At 39.9% G+C, this 16,189-nt stretch overlaps 1 protein-coding gene across 5 annotated transcripts in view; it reads right to left on the reverse strand.

The window, feature by feature from the left end:
- Positions 1 to 1,061: 1,061 nt before the first annotated feature.
- FRMD6 (FERM domain containing 6) overlaps positions 1,062 to 16,189 on the reverse strand; it is an 82,047-nt gene continuing 66,919 nt past the window's right edge. For 4 of the 5 annotated variants that reach the window (XM_045567231.1, XM_045567220.1, XM_045567224.1 and 1 more), the window contains 5 exons: positions 15,428 to 15,602; positions 10,278 to 10,613; positions 9,032 to 9,163; positions 5,959 to 6,050; positions 1,062 to 4,080 (listed from right to left, as the gene is read on the reverse strand). In XM_045567231.1, the coding sequence (XP_045423187.1) occupies positions 3,796 to 4,080; positions 5,959 to 6,050; positions 9,032 to 9,163; positions 10,278 to 10,613; positions 15,428 to 15,602 (1,020 nt within the window). In that variant the 3' untranslated portion in view covers positions 1,062 to 3,795. Of the gene's footprint in view, positions 4,081 to 5,958; positions 6,051 to 7,875; positions 8,528 to 9,031; positions 9,164 to 10,277; positions 10,614 to 15,427; positions 15,603 to 16,189 lie in introns of those variants that run through there. The other variant, XM_045567233.1, reaches the window with a different exon arrangement.

The following is a 16,189-nucleotide window of genomic DNA, read 5'->3' on the forward strand; positions in this document are numbered from 1 at the left end:
AAGTGGTTCTATTCTGTAAAAGGTAAATGTTTGTTACATTTGAAAGCCCTCCTCTCTCCCATGCTAGTCATCAGGGGCATATTAAACCTAAGACCTTATTTGATTCCTCAAACAGTCCTTTGCATTATTATCCCCACTTTATAGCTAAGCAAACTGGAGCAAAGAGAAGGTAAGGGATTTCCCTTTAGAAGAGAGCTGGGGCTTTTCAGAATCCTGTCTATTGACTCTCAGCTCTGGGCTCTCTCTCTAATACCATGCTGACCTCAGTCTTGTGAATGCATACTTTTAAAGGCAACCACTTAGTGTTTTGAAATTAAAACCAACAGTCTGGCTGGGCACAATGGCTCACACCTGTAATCCTACCACTTTGGGAGGCCTAGGTGGGAGGATTGCTTGAGGTCAGGAGTTCAACATCAGCCAGGGCAATATCAAGACCCTGTCTCTACAAAAAGTAATAATAAAAAAAACTTAGCCTGGCATGGTGGCACATGCCTGTAGTCCCAGCTACTGGAGAGGCTGAGGCAGGAGGATTGCTTGAGCCCAGGAGTTCGACGTTGCAGTGAACTATGATGACACCATGACACTCTAGCCCTGGCAACAGAATGAGACTCTGTCTTAAATAAAAAAACCAACAGTCCAATAATGACTGTTTTAAGGGTCTAAATTAGTTATTTTACTTTAAAAAAAAATTATTATGTTTTAAAAAGTAGAGTCCTTTCAGCCCCACAAATTGGGACTGAGTAGTGGCAGACTACCACAACCCCTTGGACCTAACCTCTTGGAAACTTGGTTCCTTCATCTCTCGCTTGAGAATAATAGCAACTGCCTTATGGGAATATGAGAATTAAACACATACAATTCTAACACACGTGAAACAGGGTCTGGCACATGGTAGTACTCAGTATCAGCTATTACCATTGTCACCATGAGGGCTGTTTTACTTGGAGTTCTATCACATGGGACCTTTATTTACCATGCTCCACTGCAGGAAAGAACACAAAGAAAACAGTCATTCCTTAATGCTTGCTTAATTGAGAGCTCTAATAATAAAAAAGCAATTTAAGGCAAAAAAAAAAAAGTAACTTTATTGACTGCTAATCTTACCATGAAACATCTATAAGAAATAATTACAAAATAATGTTTTGGTTTTTTTTTTTAACATACTTTTGGTATCATCCTGATATGATGATCCTTTCACAGAAAGGATTATTTACAGTTTATGTAGATATAAAGCTCATTGTTGCAAATACAAATGTAGATGTGTAGAGGCAATATATACCAAACTGGTATACTGAATAGCAATGGATATGTAAGAAATGCAGAATAAATAACAGCTTTATACTTTTCTTTTTATTTTTAAAAACAATTTCAAAATACAAAAATGTAGATTATTCAAAGTGGATTTTCATTTACATATATATATATATATAATTCTGCTGGAAACAGTGGATCGAAAAGCAAAAATGTTCCTTAGCATGTTTCATTTTCGAAAACCCACAAGACTATTCATAAATCCAATTAGAAAGAGGGTGTGCAAAACCACCAACAATGCTGGCAATACCCTAAAGACCTGATTCTGGCTAAAGTAGAGAGAAAGTATAAAGCACTACCTGTTTATAGTAATTAAATGTTTTTTTTTATGTTTCTTTCTTAAATATGCCTTTTCTTTACGTTTGCAAGAAACTCTAAGAGCTAAGGAAATGCACTGCATTATGATCTGGGCTCTTTAGAGTACAAACTTCCCTAAGACTTGTCTGTCTCAAGCATCCTCTATAAGAAATGGTGGATTATTTAATGACTTGTAAGTAAAATAGCCATTAAATGATCCTTTCATATTTTTATCCTTTTACACAGAGACTGAGATCCTTTTATACATTCTGATATCCGAAACTTTGGTTCTATTAAAGCATTTGATAAAAGCAAAATAATTTCCTGACCACAGAACTTTTTTCCTTTTAAAGTGTCAGGTGAAACTAATTTGACAAGGCATGTTGCATACACATCTGCAACCCAGCATAGGAGGGACAGCCCAGGTGGGGCACGTTCACCATTTGTTTTATAATACTGACTCCCATCCCCAGGTAACACTGCTCATGTTCTGCTTTACCCTAACTCTATTTCTCTGTTACCTGAAAACATAATAATTTTGTACAAAAATATGACTGTTTCTTTAGAAAATAATATATAGTTTTTTAATAAAACCTGGCAGATAGAAAAAATGGTATATCAAAATATGGTAAACAAATGCTGTAAAATACTAAATCATTAAAAACATCTCATAGAAAGACGTTGTGCTATGAAGTTCTCTCCTGAAGTGTGAGCAACAGTTTTTACTATACATCAAAAGGTTGATAAATTCAGTCTCTGACTTGGTTTCATTAAATGTCTTAACAGCAGCACGGCAGATAACTGTCCTATAAGTGGCCCTTTCTCATATACCACATCTTCTGTATACTTTTACTTCAAAACTAACAAAAAGACACCCTCTGGGATCAGTGGTTTTCAACCCTGTTGCATATTAGGCTCCATCTGGAGAACTTTAAAAGAAAAGGCAACTCTACTTGGGTTCTACCACAAGAGATTGATTTAATTGGTCTAGTGGGAGGACCCAGACATTATTTTTTTGAAAGCTCCCCTAAATTTCTGTTATGCAATCAGGGTTGAGAATCATGGCCAAAGGCACATGAGGAAACAGTCATTCTTAACTCTACATTCAGCAACTGATTGTCTGCAGGGATCATTCATTCGGTAACGTACCCTCAATATTAAACAAGGAATTCCATGTATACAAGATAGTTATGGAAGCCAAAATGAAGACTTAGTAAGCTTTAAACACATATAAACACACACAATCCCATGTATTTATATATGTATAACATATACACATAGTTACGGTATTTTGGTTAAGCAGAAACTAACATGACCATAATTTGTTCTTGATTATTTAAAAAACCCGAACAAACAAAACACCACCAAGCACATTTTCTAAGATATTTCCACAGTTTTAACAGAAACCAGTTTTATAAACTCCACAACATGCATTATCACATGAACACAACTGATCTGTCACTTGGATGAGCAACTCAACAGAACTGTGGAGCTTTCTGGAAGATCAAAGAGGACATGGCACTGATCAGGTGTGTAGGAGTCACAAGGCATCACCGCATGCAGAATCTTCAGGTTATTGCTTAATTCATGTCTTCTTGGACCTCTGAGCAGGCGCTTCCATTACGTACATATCTTTGGCTTGCAAGAACCACATGATTTTGCCTGTTTCATCAGTGTTCACTTTGGGACAGCCTCACTGAGGTGGCAATGGCTATGTACTAGGCAACGGTCTCTCTGCTAAAAGAAGAGAGAACCTTCCCCTTTCCCTCCCTGTAACCATGAACATTTTATGAGGGAGTGGTAAAAAAAATTTACAAGCAAACAAACCTAAAAACATCTTTCATGTGATAAAAAGTGTGACATTACGTGGAACTGACCTAAAAAACAAATGAGCAAACACACCACAGTCTGATATTCTGAAGGCTTGGTAATCAGTAAAGCACATATCCTTCCAAAGGGTCAATGAACTTCTGGGCACTTGTCTTCCTGCACATTTTCTGTAGTTCTTTTACTTCTGTGTGATACTTAAAGTGCAATTGTCTCAAGGCTTTTGTTTCCATCACAAATATTATAAAGAAAGAGCTATGTTTGTGGTGAAGAAAATATGGCACAAATAATAAAGAATCCACGACTTTCACATCCTCAAGCAAACAGCAGGCTGCCAGTACAGCTGCACTCAGATGGACTTTATACGACAAACTCTGGAACTTCATCATGAGTGAGATCCAGAGAAAAGTATTTGCTGGTTCTTTTGACTGGAAAGGCATCTTGCATGTTGACGCACTGCTGCGCCAAGCAGCTATTGCAATAGAGGCCTTCTTCGTCCAGTTCGTGGCCACATCCAAAGGTATAACTCTGAGCGGTGTCCTGACACAGACCTGCAATGTGCAGGAAGTCTTTCTGGTAAAGTCTGATGTCATCAAGGCTCAAACTATGTCGATCTGTGGAGGTCTTTGGTTTTCGACATATAGTCTGCAAAACAGGGGACGGTTGAGACAACTTTAAGAGCATAGACTAAACCGAAAGGTTAGCATGTTTGTCCTGTAAAGAGAGATGCTGCAAAATCATAAAAGGTGAAGTAATCCTTATATGTTAGAAAGTGGTTTCCAATCTACGTGGTTTCTTGGCCCCTAAGGCTCTGTGGGGAAATATGTCAACACCACCTCCACCAACGATAATAGCAGCTGACGTTTACTGAACACTTACTTTGTGCCAGGCCCTGACCTAAACACTCTGCATATATTAACTCAATTAATCTCCCTAACAGTCCCATGAGGCAGGTGCTATTATTCCCCCCATTTTAAAGATAAATAATCCAAGGTACAGAGGTGAAGATACAACAGGAATCCAACTATCCCTAGCATTTCAGAAATCAAGCAATTATCTTACAATAAAGCTGTAAAGTGTTCTTGCTGCTGAAAAGGTGGGCAAGCACCAGAACTAAGCAGCAGCTCCTGAACACTCACGGGGGTCACGTTCTGCCAAATGCTTTAGCTAGCAGGGAGCAGACTTTTGGAACTCATTATCCCAGGGGGTGTGCTAGTGGAAAATATAAATAGGTTAAAAAACGGTTCAGATAATTACATGGATGGAAGATACTCAACTGGATTACTTAAGAAAACTAGGCATTGTATCTCTAACTTTTGTTGCTTAACACCACAAAGGGCAATGTTAGAATAAGATATTGCTTTTGCTAGAGGCCAAAGTTCGAGGAGGACATTTTACTAGAAAGTATCTGAATGACACTCCCAGCATAGCACGATCCCTTGTACTGATGCAGTCTTCCCTGGCTCCAAGAGGATTTCACACATAAAATCATTTGGTCATCCCCACAGACTCTCAAGGCAGAGACACAAATGTTCTCCCCATGCTGTTGAGTGTGGAATCTGATTCTCAGCCATGCCCCACAAACATTTTTGCACAGTAAGAGCTAACACTGAGTGGCAGAGCCAGGGTGCAACCCAGCCAGTGTGACTCTGAGCCTGCACTCCAATTCACCATGCTACCCACACTGCTTTAAAGATTACTCATCAGACTTTCCAGAAAATATTTAATAAATATCACTTTCACATTATGGTTACTTTAATGAAAGTAAAGGACAAATGAGAAAAAAGGAAAGAAAGAAGCGGAAAATATCAGAAACAAAGAGAGCCAGCATTTAAGAGAAAGAAAGAAAGAAAAGAGAAAAACAGATAGAGAAAGGGGGAAAAACCCCCAAAAAACAAACAACAACAAAAGACAAACCGAGCCCATAAAAGAATGGCATAGGAGGAGGGAGAGAGTCCTCAGATAATAGAGATATTAGTGGCAGATTATATCCAAATGCTGAAATCATGAGTTTCAGAGTATTTTATCTATCTCTTTTGACATTTTAATAGTTTAACCAGTGATCACAGGTTGTCAAATGCTCTAGCTGAGGATACTTTAAAAATTCAATCTGAATGGAATAACCAGAGTGTGGAAACATTTCTGCCATAACACACCTGACAAGAATATTCTTCTCCCAGATGTTTGAGGTCAATTATCACACACATACACACAGACACACACACACACACACACACACACACACACACAACCTAAAGCCTGAAGACCAGAAGGTGTCCCACCTATATAAAGTGTGAAATGAAGCATATAATTTATCCAAATAATAATCAACTCAAAGATAAGTGGAACTAGCAAATAAAATGGAAATAAATTCAGAATAAAACTAGAATGTATGTATCTGGTAAGAATCACTGTCCTAGGGTTTTAAATTTTTGCTCGTTTGTATAAATATAAATGTAATTTCTTACTTAAAATTTTCTATAACTTCAGTTCCTAATTTAAACTTTTCAGTTCCTTTAGTACCTGTGGAAGAGAATCAGTACTCTGCCCACGAAGTTTGACAACTGTTTCTGAAGAGCTGGAGGTGGAAGAACCGATTTCTTTCACAATCAACCCTGAAAAAAAACACAGAGAAAAAAAAACAATGAATTCTTCAAATTATTCACACTTCTTGCTACATATTCTGACATATACTATTACTAGGAATGAAATTCTCTCTTGTCTTATGGTAGAGGGTAGTGAGTAAATGTGGGGTTAGTGTGTAGGAAGCAGTTTGGAGTCTGAATTTTCTAAAATAAAATCCTAATTATGCTGCTTATGATTAAGTTAGAAATAAAAAACAAAGACCGTAGGTATAAAGCAGTCTCTTTACTATATCTCATAAAGCTTCCCCTCCTTTCCTTTCCACGTATCACCAATGTTGAACTTCATCCTTGCTGAGCAGTGATGCAGCCTTCCAGGTTTCGCTCCACTTGGATGTGCAGTGGGGAACTGTGGGGGCTCAGCTTCTGGAGTCAGACAGATCTGGCTGGACCTGGGCCAGATAAGCAATGAGCTATGTGTCCTGGCCCATCACTTAGCCTCCCTGTGTCTCGGCTCCCCCTTGTATAAAATGGGGGCGATAACAGTGCCTATCCATGAGAGTTTTAATGATGACTCAACAGCAAATGCATGAAAAGGGTGAGGTACAGGGCCTGCACATGGACACGGTGAGTGGGAGCTCCTCGTGGCTGACGGGACACTGTGGCACATACCTCCTGCAGCAGATCCCATGGGGACGAGACCAAAATGGGAGGCCACAGTGGAAATTCAGTTCTGGGTCTTTGAGAACAATGGAGCCCCTAATCACCTCAGTGCTCAGGGGAGACCCGCAAAATTTTGGGGAATAGAAATCCAAGGCTGATACTTCCCTATACGACTATGGCATGTGAGTACAGCACCCAGAAAAAAATATTTTAGAAGGTAGAATTATCAACAAGCACTGGATTTGTAAGTGAACACTACTGAAATTTTTCTTGCTGACAGATGAAGCAAGTGAGTAGGTCAGGCCCTAGATCCATAAAGCCAAATGGCTTATTAAGACAAGTCCATCCCCACCTTATAGAAAAAGAAACTTGAATAATGTGATTTTTATTCAACCACTGCTAGGAACCTATAGGAATGACTTTTTGTGTTTATCCCTTAACTCTTTAAAACTGTCTCATAATGATTCAGTGTCTAGCATATGCCTTGAATATATATTAACTGTTCAACTGAAACCTGAAATATGAAGACATTTCTGATTTATGTGTACATAGTTTAAAAACTCTAGGTGACATTCATGTTTTGGGATTTAGTACAAATTGCTGTACTAGAGGGTCTTTCTCTAGAAAGATCTTTCTCTTCTATAAAGCATTAAACCTTTGAACAAATCCTCACAGGAACATGTGGACTTGTGCACTGGTTGGCACTTGGTATGGTGCCTGTTGGATATCCTGATAAATGTACCCCTTGCTACCATGCCTGTAAATAATAATCTCCAAATCCAGACCCACTGTGAGAAATGTCAGCATTGAGCCTGGTGCTCAAAACACTGAACCAACTTCTTCAACAGGAATGAAATACAGTGGTATACTTGATCACAACTCAATATTTAAGTGCTCAAACTATAGAGAATTTGGAAAAGTAGGATGATGCAAGGAAGACAATAAAATCACATATAATTCTATCACCCAGAGAAAAGGCTACTAATATTTTTATGTATTTTTTTTACTTTTTATATACATATAAACATTTTGATTTTTAAATTAGACCATACTTTCATACAATTTCCACTGCCTTCCTTACCTATCTTTATGTTACTAAATATTCCTTGAATCTCATATTTAATGACTATATAATATTCCATTGTATGGATAGAATATAATTTAATCATTCATTGTTATTTTTTTGCTATAACATTTCAATAAACATATTTTGTATATCAATCTTCTTACACAGCCATCCTATTTTATTTAAATTTTTTCTATTTAAAATTACAAAATTAACAATCTTACAAAAATTAAATGTGGAAATATATAAATACAAAGTATAATACAAGTCAGCTTCCCTCATATCTCCCTTCCCACAGGCACTCTGGCATACACTGTTTTAGATCATTTCCTTCACATAAACATCCATACATAGAGCTATTCATGCACCCATAATGTGTATATAATTGTGAATATATTTAATATATATTAAAACGTATTTGCAAGAAGAAAACTCAATATCATAAAGCAAATGGGCAAAAAGGGCCACCGTTTGTATGTGAACTCTAAGCATTTCTCTAGCAACCGGCCTGACGTGCCTGTGTTGCTCAGGGAGAGTAATTCTACACAGCCACGGGCAGGCCTGTTCCCGGAAGAGCGTCTGGAGGCCACAGTTCTGCGGGTTAGCAAAGGCAATTCTGAAATAAAAGGCACCGCATGCTCTTGCAGAGTAAGCGCCAGGACGACGGGGACTGCGGGGTGGTCTTGTTCCGGGGGAGGCTCCCTGAGCACTGGGGACTGTGTGTCGGACAGGGCAGCAAGAGGCTGCCCCAGTTGTAACAGGGTCTTTCATTCCATCAAAGCTGGAAGTGACAGAACAATATGTACTTGGGCCACTTCAATAGTGGTGGTTCCTAAGGCACATTTCTCTAAAGAACAAATTCATGACAAGTAACAAAAGCAGTTAGAAGTGACTGAGGTTTAAAAAGAAAGCCCATACTGCTGCCTGTTTTTTTTTTTAGGACAGATAAAAACGTATTTATTATATAAACCTATACTAAAATTACAATGAATGTATGTTTTCTAGAATAATTCATACCAATATGGAGTTTAAAAGTTTCTTTTTGGGTCACCCTTTTTGACACTTTTTCTCCCAGACTCCTGTACCAGTAAAACAGAGTGGGAAAAATAAAGCAAAACAACAGAAGGCCCTGGATCCTGCAGTCTATGACACGGACCTGGAGAGGCTCGTATTCCAGTCCTCTCTCTGATCTACAGCCCCCACCCGCCCCTTCTACTTCCTGAGGCACCTGCTTTTCAGACCAGAATAACCTGCTGCCTAAGGAGAACTTCCCGTAAGAGCTCACCAGAGTGTCCATTCAGCTTCCGTGACATGAGCATGTCCTCTGTGATGTAGATGCACATGTCTGGGCTGACTTCCAGAGACTCTTCATTCATCTGCTCCAGGTCCCGGGGGTCATCAACCAACATCTCTATTTCTGACACAGAAGAAGGAAAAGATGTTTACAGACATGAAGGAAAATGACCATCATAATCCACAGCCACACTTTGAGGGTGGCCATGTAATTATTCATATTTGAAAATAAATTCACCATTGAGACTCTTCAACAAGAAACTCTAGGGCTCATTCTCAACTAGGTGCTACTTGTTCTCTTTTTCATAGGTTTGCTGTGTTATCTACATATCTTCTAATGCCAGGATGATCATCAGTTATTCCTCACTCTTCAAGAGAGAAGAAAAACTGTGCTACCTTGCTGCAATGACAAATGGCAAAGCGAAACTCATGAGCCGTTTGCCTAATGCCAAAGCAAGGATCGTTGACACGGGCAGCTGAGCGGGCCACAAAGCTCCCCATTCCCACAGCTGCCCACTCTCGGGGCACCAAGTGACTTGATTTGAGATCCACACAAATTCTATGGAAACCAAATATATATCCTGCAGTTTTCCTTAACAGAGTCAGTATCTTTTCCCTAAACCTGAATGCTATAGCACTTATTTGAGACAGAAAAATAATATAAAAGAGGTACACAAATGCTAAGTTTGGCTGACATAGGCTGGTAGTCTTACCTGTTTAAAACAAAGTAAATTCTTAGCAGCCAGGTGCTATATATTTTTTTATACTCCTGATAGTTGTGGTCACATGAGAGGCACTTAAGAGACACTTTCCTACAGAAACCAATGGCGTGGACTCAAATCTTTATGGGGGTCGGAGGGTGTAGGTCCAGGAGTTCAAGATGTTTCCAGCACTCTCACTGCACTCCACTCTGCTCTCCTAACCATTGCCTTAGTACTCCGGGAATCAGAAACACAGAGACGAGGGCTGTAGGACTAATCTCTTCTTACTTCATATGAATGGCTAAGACTTAGGGTCCACACCGTCCACCCTGTGGCTGCAGAGGATCAAGACTAGATGGATGCTTTGCTCACAGCCAAACAGAAGCAACTCAATCAAGTCAACAAGTAAGAAGGCAAGATACTTCTTCTCTATTACTACTGCTTAAAGTTGCTCCCCAGATATCCATTCTACAGAATCAATACCTGAAAAAACTGGGGGAGAAAAAAAAAGAGCCAGTGAGGGGACAGTACTGTTACCATCGTCCTGGGAGTCCTCTTCCAGTCGGTCTTTGCCTCCGCTTTCCACCCCTGAGGTGTGGGAGCTGCCGTGGCTGGTCATCGAGCTGCAGGTTTTCAGCTTGCGATGGACAGCGCTGCCAGAATAGCTGTCCTCCGGCCCTGTGTCCCGGGGCTTGGTGTCGGCCTCAATGCCCGAGGTGTGGGAACTGCTGTGGCTGGCGGTGGAATGACGGGACAGGCGCTTGTGCTTCATGCTGCCTGCGCTGCTGCCACTGGCCCGAGACCGCTTTTCTAGCTGGTCCATGTCGAGGTCCAGGTTGTCGCTGATGTAAGATTCCCGATACTGCTTCTTCTCTGTAGCAAGGAACACAGCTCATCATTATATTCAACTAAAACAGAAGGAACGGCTGGTTAGCTTAAGTGAGTCATCAGGACAAGAACAAGGACAATTTCACACTCAGAATCTAGTGACTAGAAAGTAGTGACAATTTCGATAGGAGCTTGTCTGAAGAAGACTGTACAATGAAAATTAAAAAAAAAACAGTGCAACAGATTTGAGGGGAATATTTAAACTCCTTAAAAGAGTTTGGAAGCTTCAGGCACTATAAGAAAAGTGCTATTAAAGTGCTGTTGCAGACCACTTCTTTTATGAAAACTGTTATTGGTCCACAGTAAAATAAGTTCAGTAACTGAGAATAAACATTTAGAAACTTCCACAGCTATTTAACATTGCCATGACAGCCAGTAATGTGATTTTGCATTTTGTGAAAGTATCAGTCCATAGTACATTAGATATTTTAAAAATCTGGCCCTTCTCCACAGATAATTTCAGAAGCACTGCTAAAGAAGACTACTTAATAAATATAATTATGCTAATTGTCTTTCATTTTATTTGTTCATTTGTTTCAATTTGTTCCATTGTTGGCTTAGCTCTGGCTGCTGAATACAATTTAAAATGAAACTATTCTTCTGATAATTTCCTGCAAAAATTCTAAAATTTAGAGTTTCATTAATATGATTGCTTTTTCTCCGTGTAGGCTGAATTAGTGTGGCTTTATCATTTTTAGAAAACACAGTAATCACTACTGGTTTGATGATCTATACCCACATGGCCTCTGATTGGTAAAATTGTTCTTTGACTTAAAATATCAGTGCTGTTCTTTAATGCAATAAAAGACACAACATTGGAAAGTCCCTTTTATCAAATACTAAATTAACCATTAAGGGACAAAGTTACAATACAGCTGCTGGTATACAACTGACACAAAAAAACTTTCTGTGTTTCAGGACAGAAATTTAAAACAAAGGAACATTTTAGCTTCCTTGCCTTCTTAATGTTGATGAGAAATAACACATTGAAACAATGTTAAAAGTGGAGAGTGCATTTGGGGAATGTTAAGTTGAAATCATTTTAGAAATCGCTAACTAGTAGACTAATTGGGTTCTCAGGAGGCTGTTAATGGATTTAATTATCTTGTTTCTTGGTTAAGTGAAAATACTTGCACTCCTGACATCTGAATCCAGCTATGAAGTATAATCACCACAGGCTCTCCAGACACACCTTCCAGGATGCAAAATGCAGAAAGTGCTTTGGAGAAGGCTACGTGTACATTTCTGGGCCCCAGCCCAATCATGTCATTTTAAGGCAGCGGTCCCCAACCTTTTTGGCACAGGGAGCGCTTTCATAGAAAACAGTTTCTGCACGGAAGGCGGGGGGGGGGGGGGGGGGGGGGGGGTGCGGAGGAGCTCTGTGGCCTGGTCCCTAACAGGCCACAGATGGGCACCAATCCACAGCCTGGGGGGTGGGGACCGCACTTCTAAGAGATCAGGCTGAAACACAAAGGCGAGTACGTGTAGCTACACAGAAAGAAGGCTGGAAATGACAGCAGAGCCCAACACACACATCAATCACAATGGACGTGCATCCAAGTATAACTCATCACTGAGGGAGTAGACTGGGTTCTAATGATCCCTTATCTTCTGCAGTCAACAGGGGTAGAGATGAAGATGAAGAGCTAAAGGGGCTTACAAAATTCTCACAGAATTTCTATTCACAGCATGATAATTAGCTATGTGGCCCTTAGAAAGACGGAAAGTGAAGAGAAAAAAGTAAAAAAATGTCTATAAGGTATTGGAGTTCTATAGCTCTAAGACAATTAGGAATTGTGAATCTAATCATTTAAAAGCTTTCCTGCCTCCTTACAAATAGCCTTTATACTCCCAACTTCCTGATAGGTTCAGAGTTAATTACAGTTATTCTATATTCATAAGGTAAGTACTTGCCAGCCTGCCTTCTACCTGATAGGAGCCTGGTGTAAATCATATTTCTTGTCGCCATGTCAGTGCAGCCTTAGTGTTCCATGCCACTGGCTTCTCTTCCCTTCCTAGTGCGGTATCATTTAGACCCTTTGCAAACATTTAAGAAGCTTCACACCACCCAGTTACAAACTGAGGGAAATGTTTAAATAATTCTCAATTATTGTAAGAAATGCAAAATGCAACCTCTCTTCCCCTGATAATCTCTGGCATCAGTAGTGTGGATCATCAATATATCTTGTGTTCTTTTTATTCCCTCTGTTGTAAAAGCCCAGAAACAACAAAGTTTTTCATACATGATTTTGGAATATAATGCAGTAAATGTGACCTCTTGACCAAAAATAAGCTTGAGCTATTGAATAAAGTTGGCTTAAAATTTTTTTTTAACGACACAAGGCATGTTTTTCCTTCTCTTCTGAACCCTATGGAAGAATTCCTGTGATCATTTTCTACTATAAAATGCTAAAATAGCATTTCAGACAAGGTGACTCCAAATGAAATTTAATTAAGAAAAACACTGACTCTCTTTGTGCTGTCTGCTAACCTGATGCCAAGAAAAGGGTTTTCCTTGTTTAAATGATGGTGCCCTTAAGTGTGGGTAAGATAACTGGATTCAGGCCAAAGCTGGCCCAGGGAAACTTGGTTTTAGGCCTTCTTCAGATGTGGAGGCACTGCTAAGTAGAAGAAACTAAGCATGTTTTCTTTGGAAGAAGAAAACAAGGCTTCCTCCCAAATCTGTCTACATTCATCCAAATAAAAGATCCAATTTGCAATTTACATCTTCATCATTCCTTCACTGCCTACTGTATAGTTTGAATGTTTGTACCACCCTCCTAAACTCGTGCTAAAATCTAATTGTCATTGTGACAGTATTAAGATGTCAGACCTTTAAGAGATGATTGGGCTACGAGGGCTCTGCCTTCATAAATGGATTAATGTCATTACTGCAGGCTTGGGTTCATTATAAAAGGGGGAGCGCAGGCCCCTTTTAGTCTCTCTCTCTTGCCCCCTCTTTGCCCTTTTACCTTCCACCATGGGATGACACAGCAAGTAGGCCCTTGTCAGATGTTGGCCCCTTGATCTTGGACTACCTGCCTCAAGAACTGAGAAAATAAACTTCTGCTCTTTATAAATTATCCAGTCTCTGGTCTTTTGTTGTAGCAGCACAAAACAAACTAAGACACCCAGCTCACTTAAGCCCTCAAATATACCTGGTACTATGCTTGGCAATGGACAAAGCCTTGCTCCTCTAAGAACTCAAAATTCTTTGTAATTTTACCTTAGAACCTATAGAGGAAGTCAATTCTTTCAGGCTCTAAAGGGTTCCTTTAAGGTTATATAAATAAGAATTTACTAACATGCTGCAGGTAGAGAGCTGATGGAATAAAGGAACTTCTCAAGGTGCCATGTTGGCATTTAGGACTGAGGCAGACTTGGCAAATTATGGGCTATGCACCTAATTAAGTCACCTATCCTCACAGGTTCCCATGGTGTTTCTGTCCCCATCTGAGTTCCTCTTAGCATTCATGTCAGCACAGGAGAGATATATTTGTTACACTGATGAGTCACTGTGGGGAAGAACTGGCAGTCTGGCAGCAGTGAGAGCCAATACACCTGACAGTTATACCAATTCTCTCCAAAGACAGATGCAGTTTGGTGGCAGACAGTGGGGGAATGATTCATGTTCTAATTGCTACTAAATTACACAGGAGTCTCCAAACAGGGTCTCATTTGGACTGAGAAATAGTTTTTGAGAAAAATCCATCAGAAGCATAAACTGCTACAAGGTCTTTTGCTTGTTCAAGAGAGAATGGGTGTTTGTCTTGCTTCTGCAAGAAAGGTGAGATCTGAGGGGTGGAAACTTGTTTCAGACACGAACCTACGATATGAATCTGCATCCCGATATTCATGCAAATACTCCAAATCTAATTTAGTGGAATTACCGTAAGATCAAAAGAATTACTACAACATGAATTTGCAAGACAAATTAAAAATATTAAAAAATAAATATACAACATAGAATTTTTGGTTATTAGAAGTTGGAGTGTGTTAAACGGAGAAACCCCAGGATGCCACAACTCAAGATAATGAGCTAGCCATCAGATTAACACTGTAAAGTTGAAGTCTGATGGCAGAGGCCCCTCACATTGCATTGCTCTTCCCCACACTGACTTGCCCTCTTCTTAGGGCCCAGTACTCTAAGGCCACAGATAGATTGCTCTATCCCATCTGTATCTCAGCAAAGCCCCCACAGAACTACCTGACAAAATCCTCAAATAAAAACTTCCCTCTTCTCTGCTCGTCATTCTTGCTGGACCAGATTTGGAGGCCTCTCAGCTGTCAATCAGAGAGGATGGAGACACATCTGTGACCCATCTTTATTATCACTCTGACCTAAGGAATACTCACATTGGAAGGAATTCCAGACTGCTTGTGGATAATACCACCAAAGTAGGGCATTGTATATACAGAACTCTGAAATGCAGATAAAATCCGAGCTGCAGATAAACCCTTGCCCCGCGCCTTTACAGGGTGGTTATTTGCAAGGATTTTCAAGCTAGGCATGGGAAACCTTAAAGAGACTATACTTGAGAGACAGGATAGCTAAATGCCTGGGGTAACCTCAGATAATGTGAATAGGTGCTATGCTCAGTGGCCCTCAAGCCCAGCCCCTTGTCCTCTGGAACAGTGCTGAGATGTAAATGGAAATGCCACTCTGAATCCAGACAGTCCCAGTCCTAGTCCCCAAATCCCATTCTCTAGTTTAAAAGCCCAGTTCTCGCAGCTACAGAGTAAGAAGCTGTGGGTGGCAAAGGCACCATTTTCTTCCCCACCCTGAGACCCTGCGATACCTTCGTTTTCCTCCAGCTTTCGGATGTGGCGCAGGACAGGCTGCAGGTTCATGTAGAGGCGGTGGCTGTTGCTCAGAAGTTGCAGGAGGTGTCTGGAGCGCATGGGGCACCCCGTGTAGTATATGAGCTTCCTGGCCGAGGGCAAGCCATCTGGCAAAATCTCAAATTTCTTACCCTGTGGAGGGAAAGCATGAATCAAATTCAGGAAGAAAAATCTCTGATTTGACAAGGTCTTCTTCATTTTTTATTTACTAAAGATAACTACAGATTCAGAAATAGATGTAGAAAGCTCCACTTAAAATTCTCTGAGGGTAAGTTATTATTTTCCCTTTCAAAAATGTCACAGGACAGAGGATTACTGAAAGTTTCAGGGAAAAATGCTTCAGGGAAGCATCTAGCCAGGGTCCCAGTGAACACTATGTAAGATAGCTGAGGATATCTTTGGGTTCTCTGGCTGGTCAGGCTATTTGTACAATGGATAAAAAGGGCACGCTCAAATGTAATTCCAACACCCTAACTCAGCAAACAGGATGACAAATTCTAGAAGAGATGAATGCATTCAAATATTTATTGAATACTCACTATGTCCCAAACACTGTGCTAGGCACTGAAAAAAATAACAGCAAATAAGACAGATAAGGTTCCTACCCTCATGGAGCTAACTATATCCCAGTGCAAGAGATGGTAAATAAACATATAAAATAATTATAGTTTATGATAAATTCTGGGAAAGAAATAAATACAATAAACAATACAGTATAC

The sequence above is a fragment of the Lemur catta genome, chromosome 1 (assembly GCF_020740605.2).
Source record: "Lemur catta isolate mLemCat1 chromosome 1, mLemCat1.pri, whole genome shotgun sequence".
Lineage (NCBI taxonomy): Eukaryota > Metazoa > Chordata > Mammalia > Primates > Lemuridae > Lemur > Lemur catta.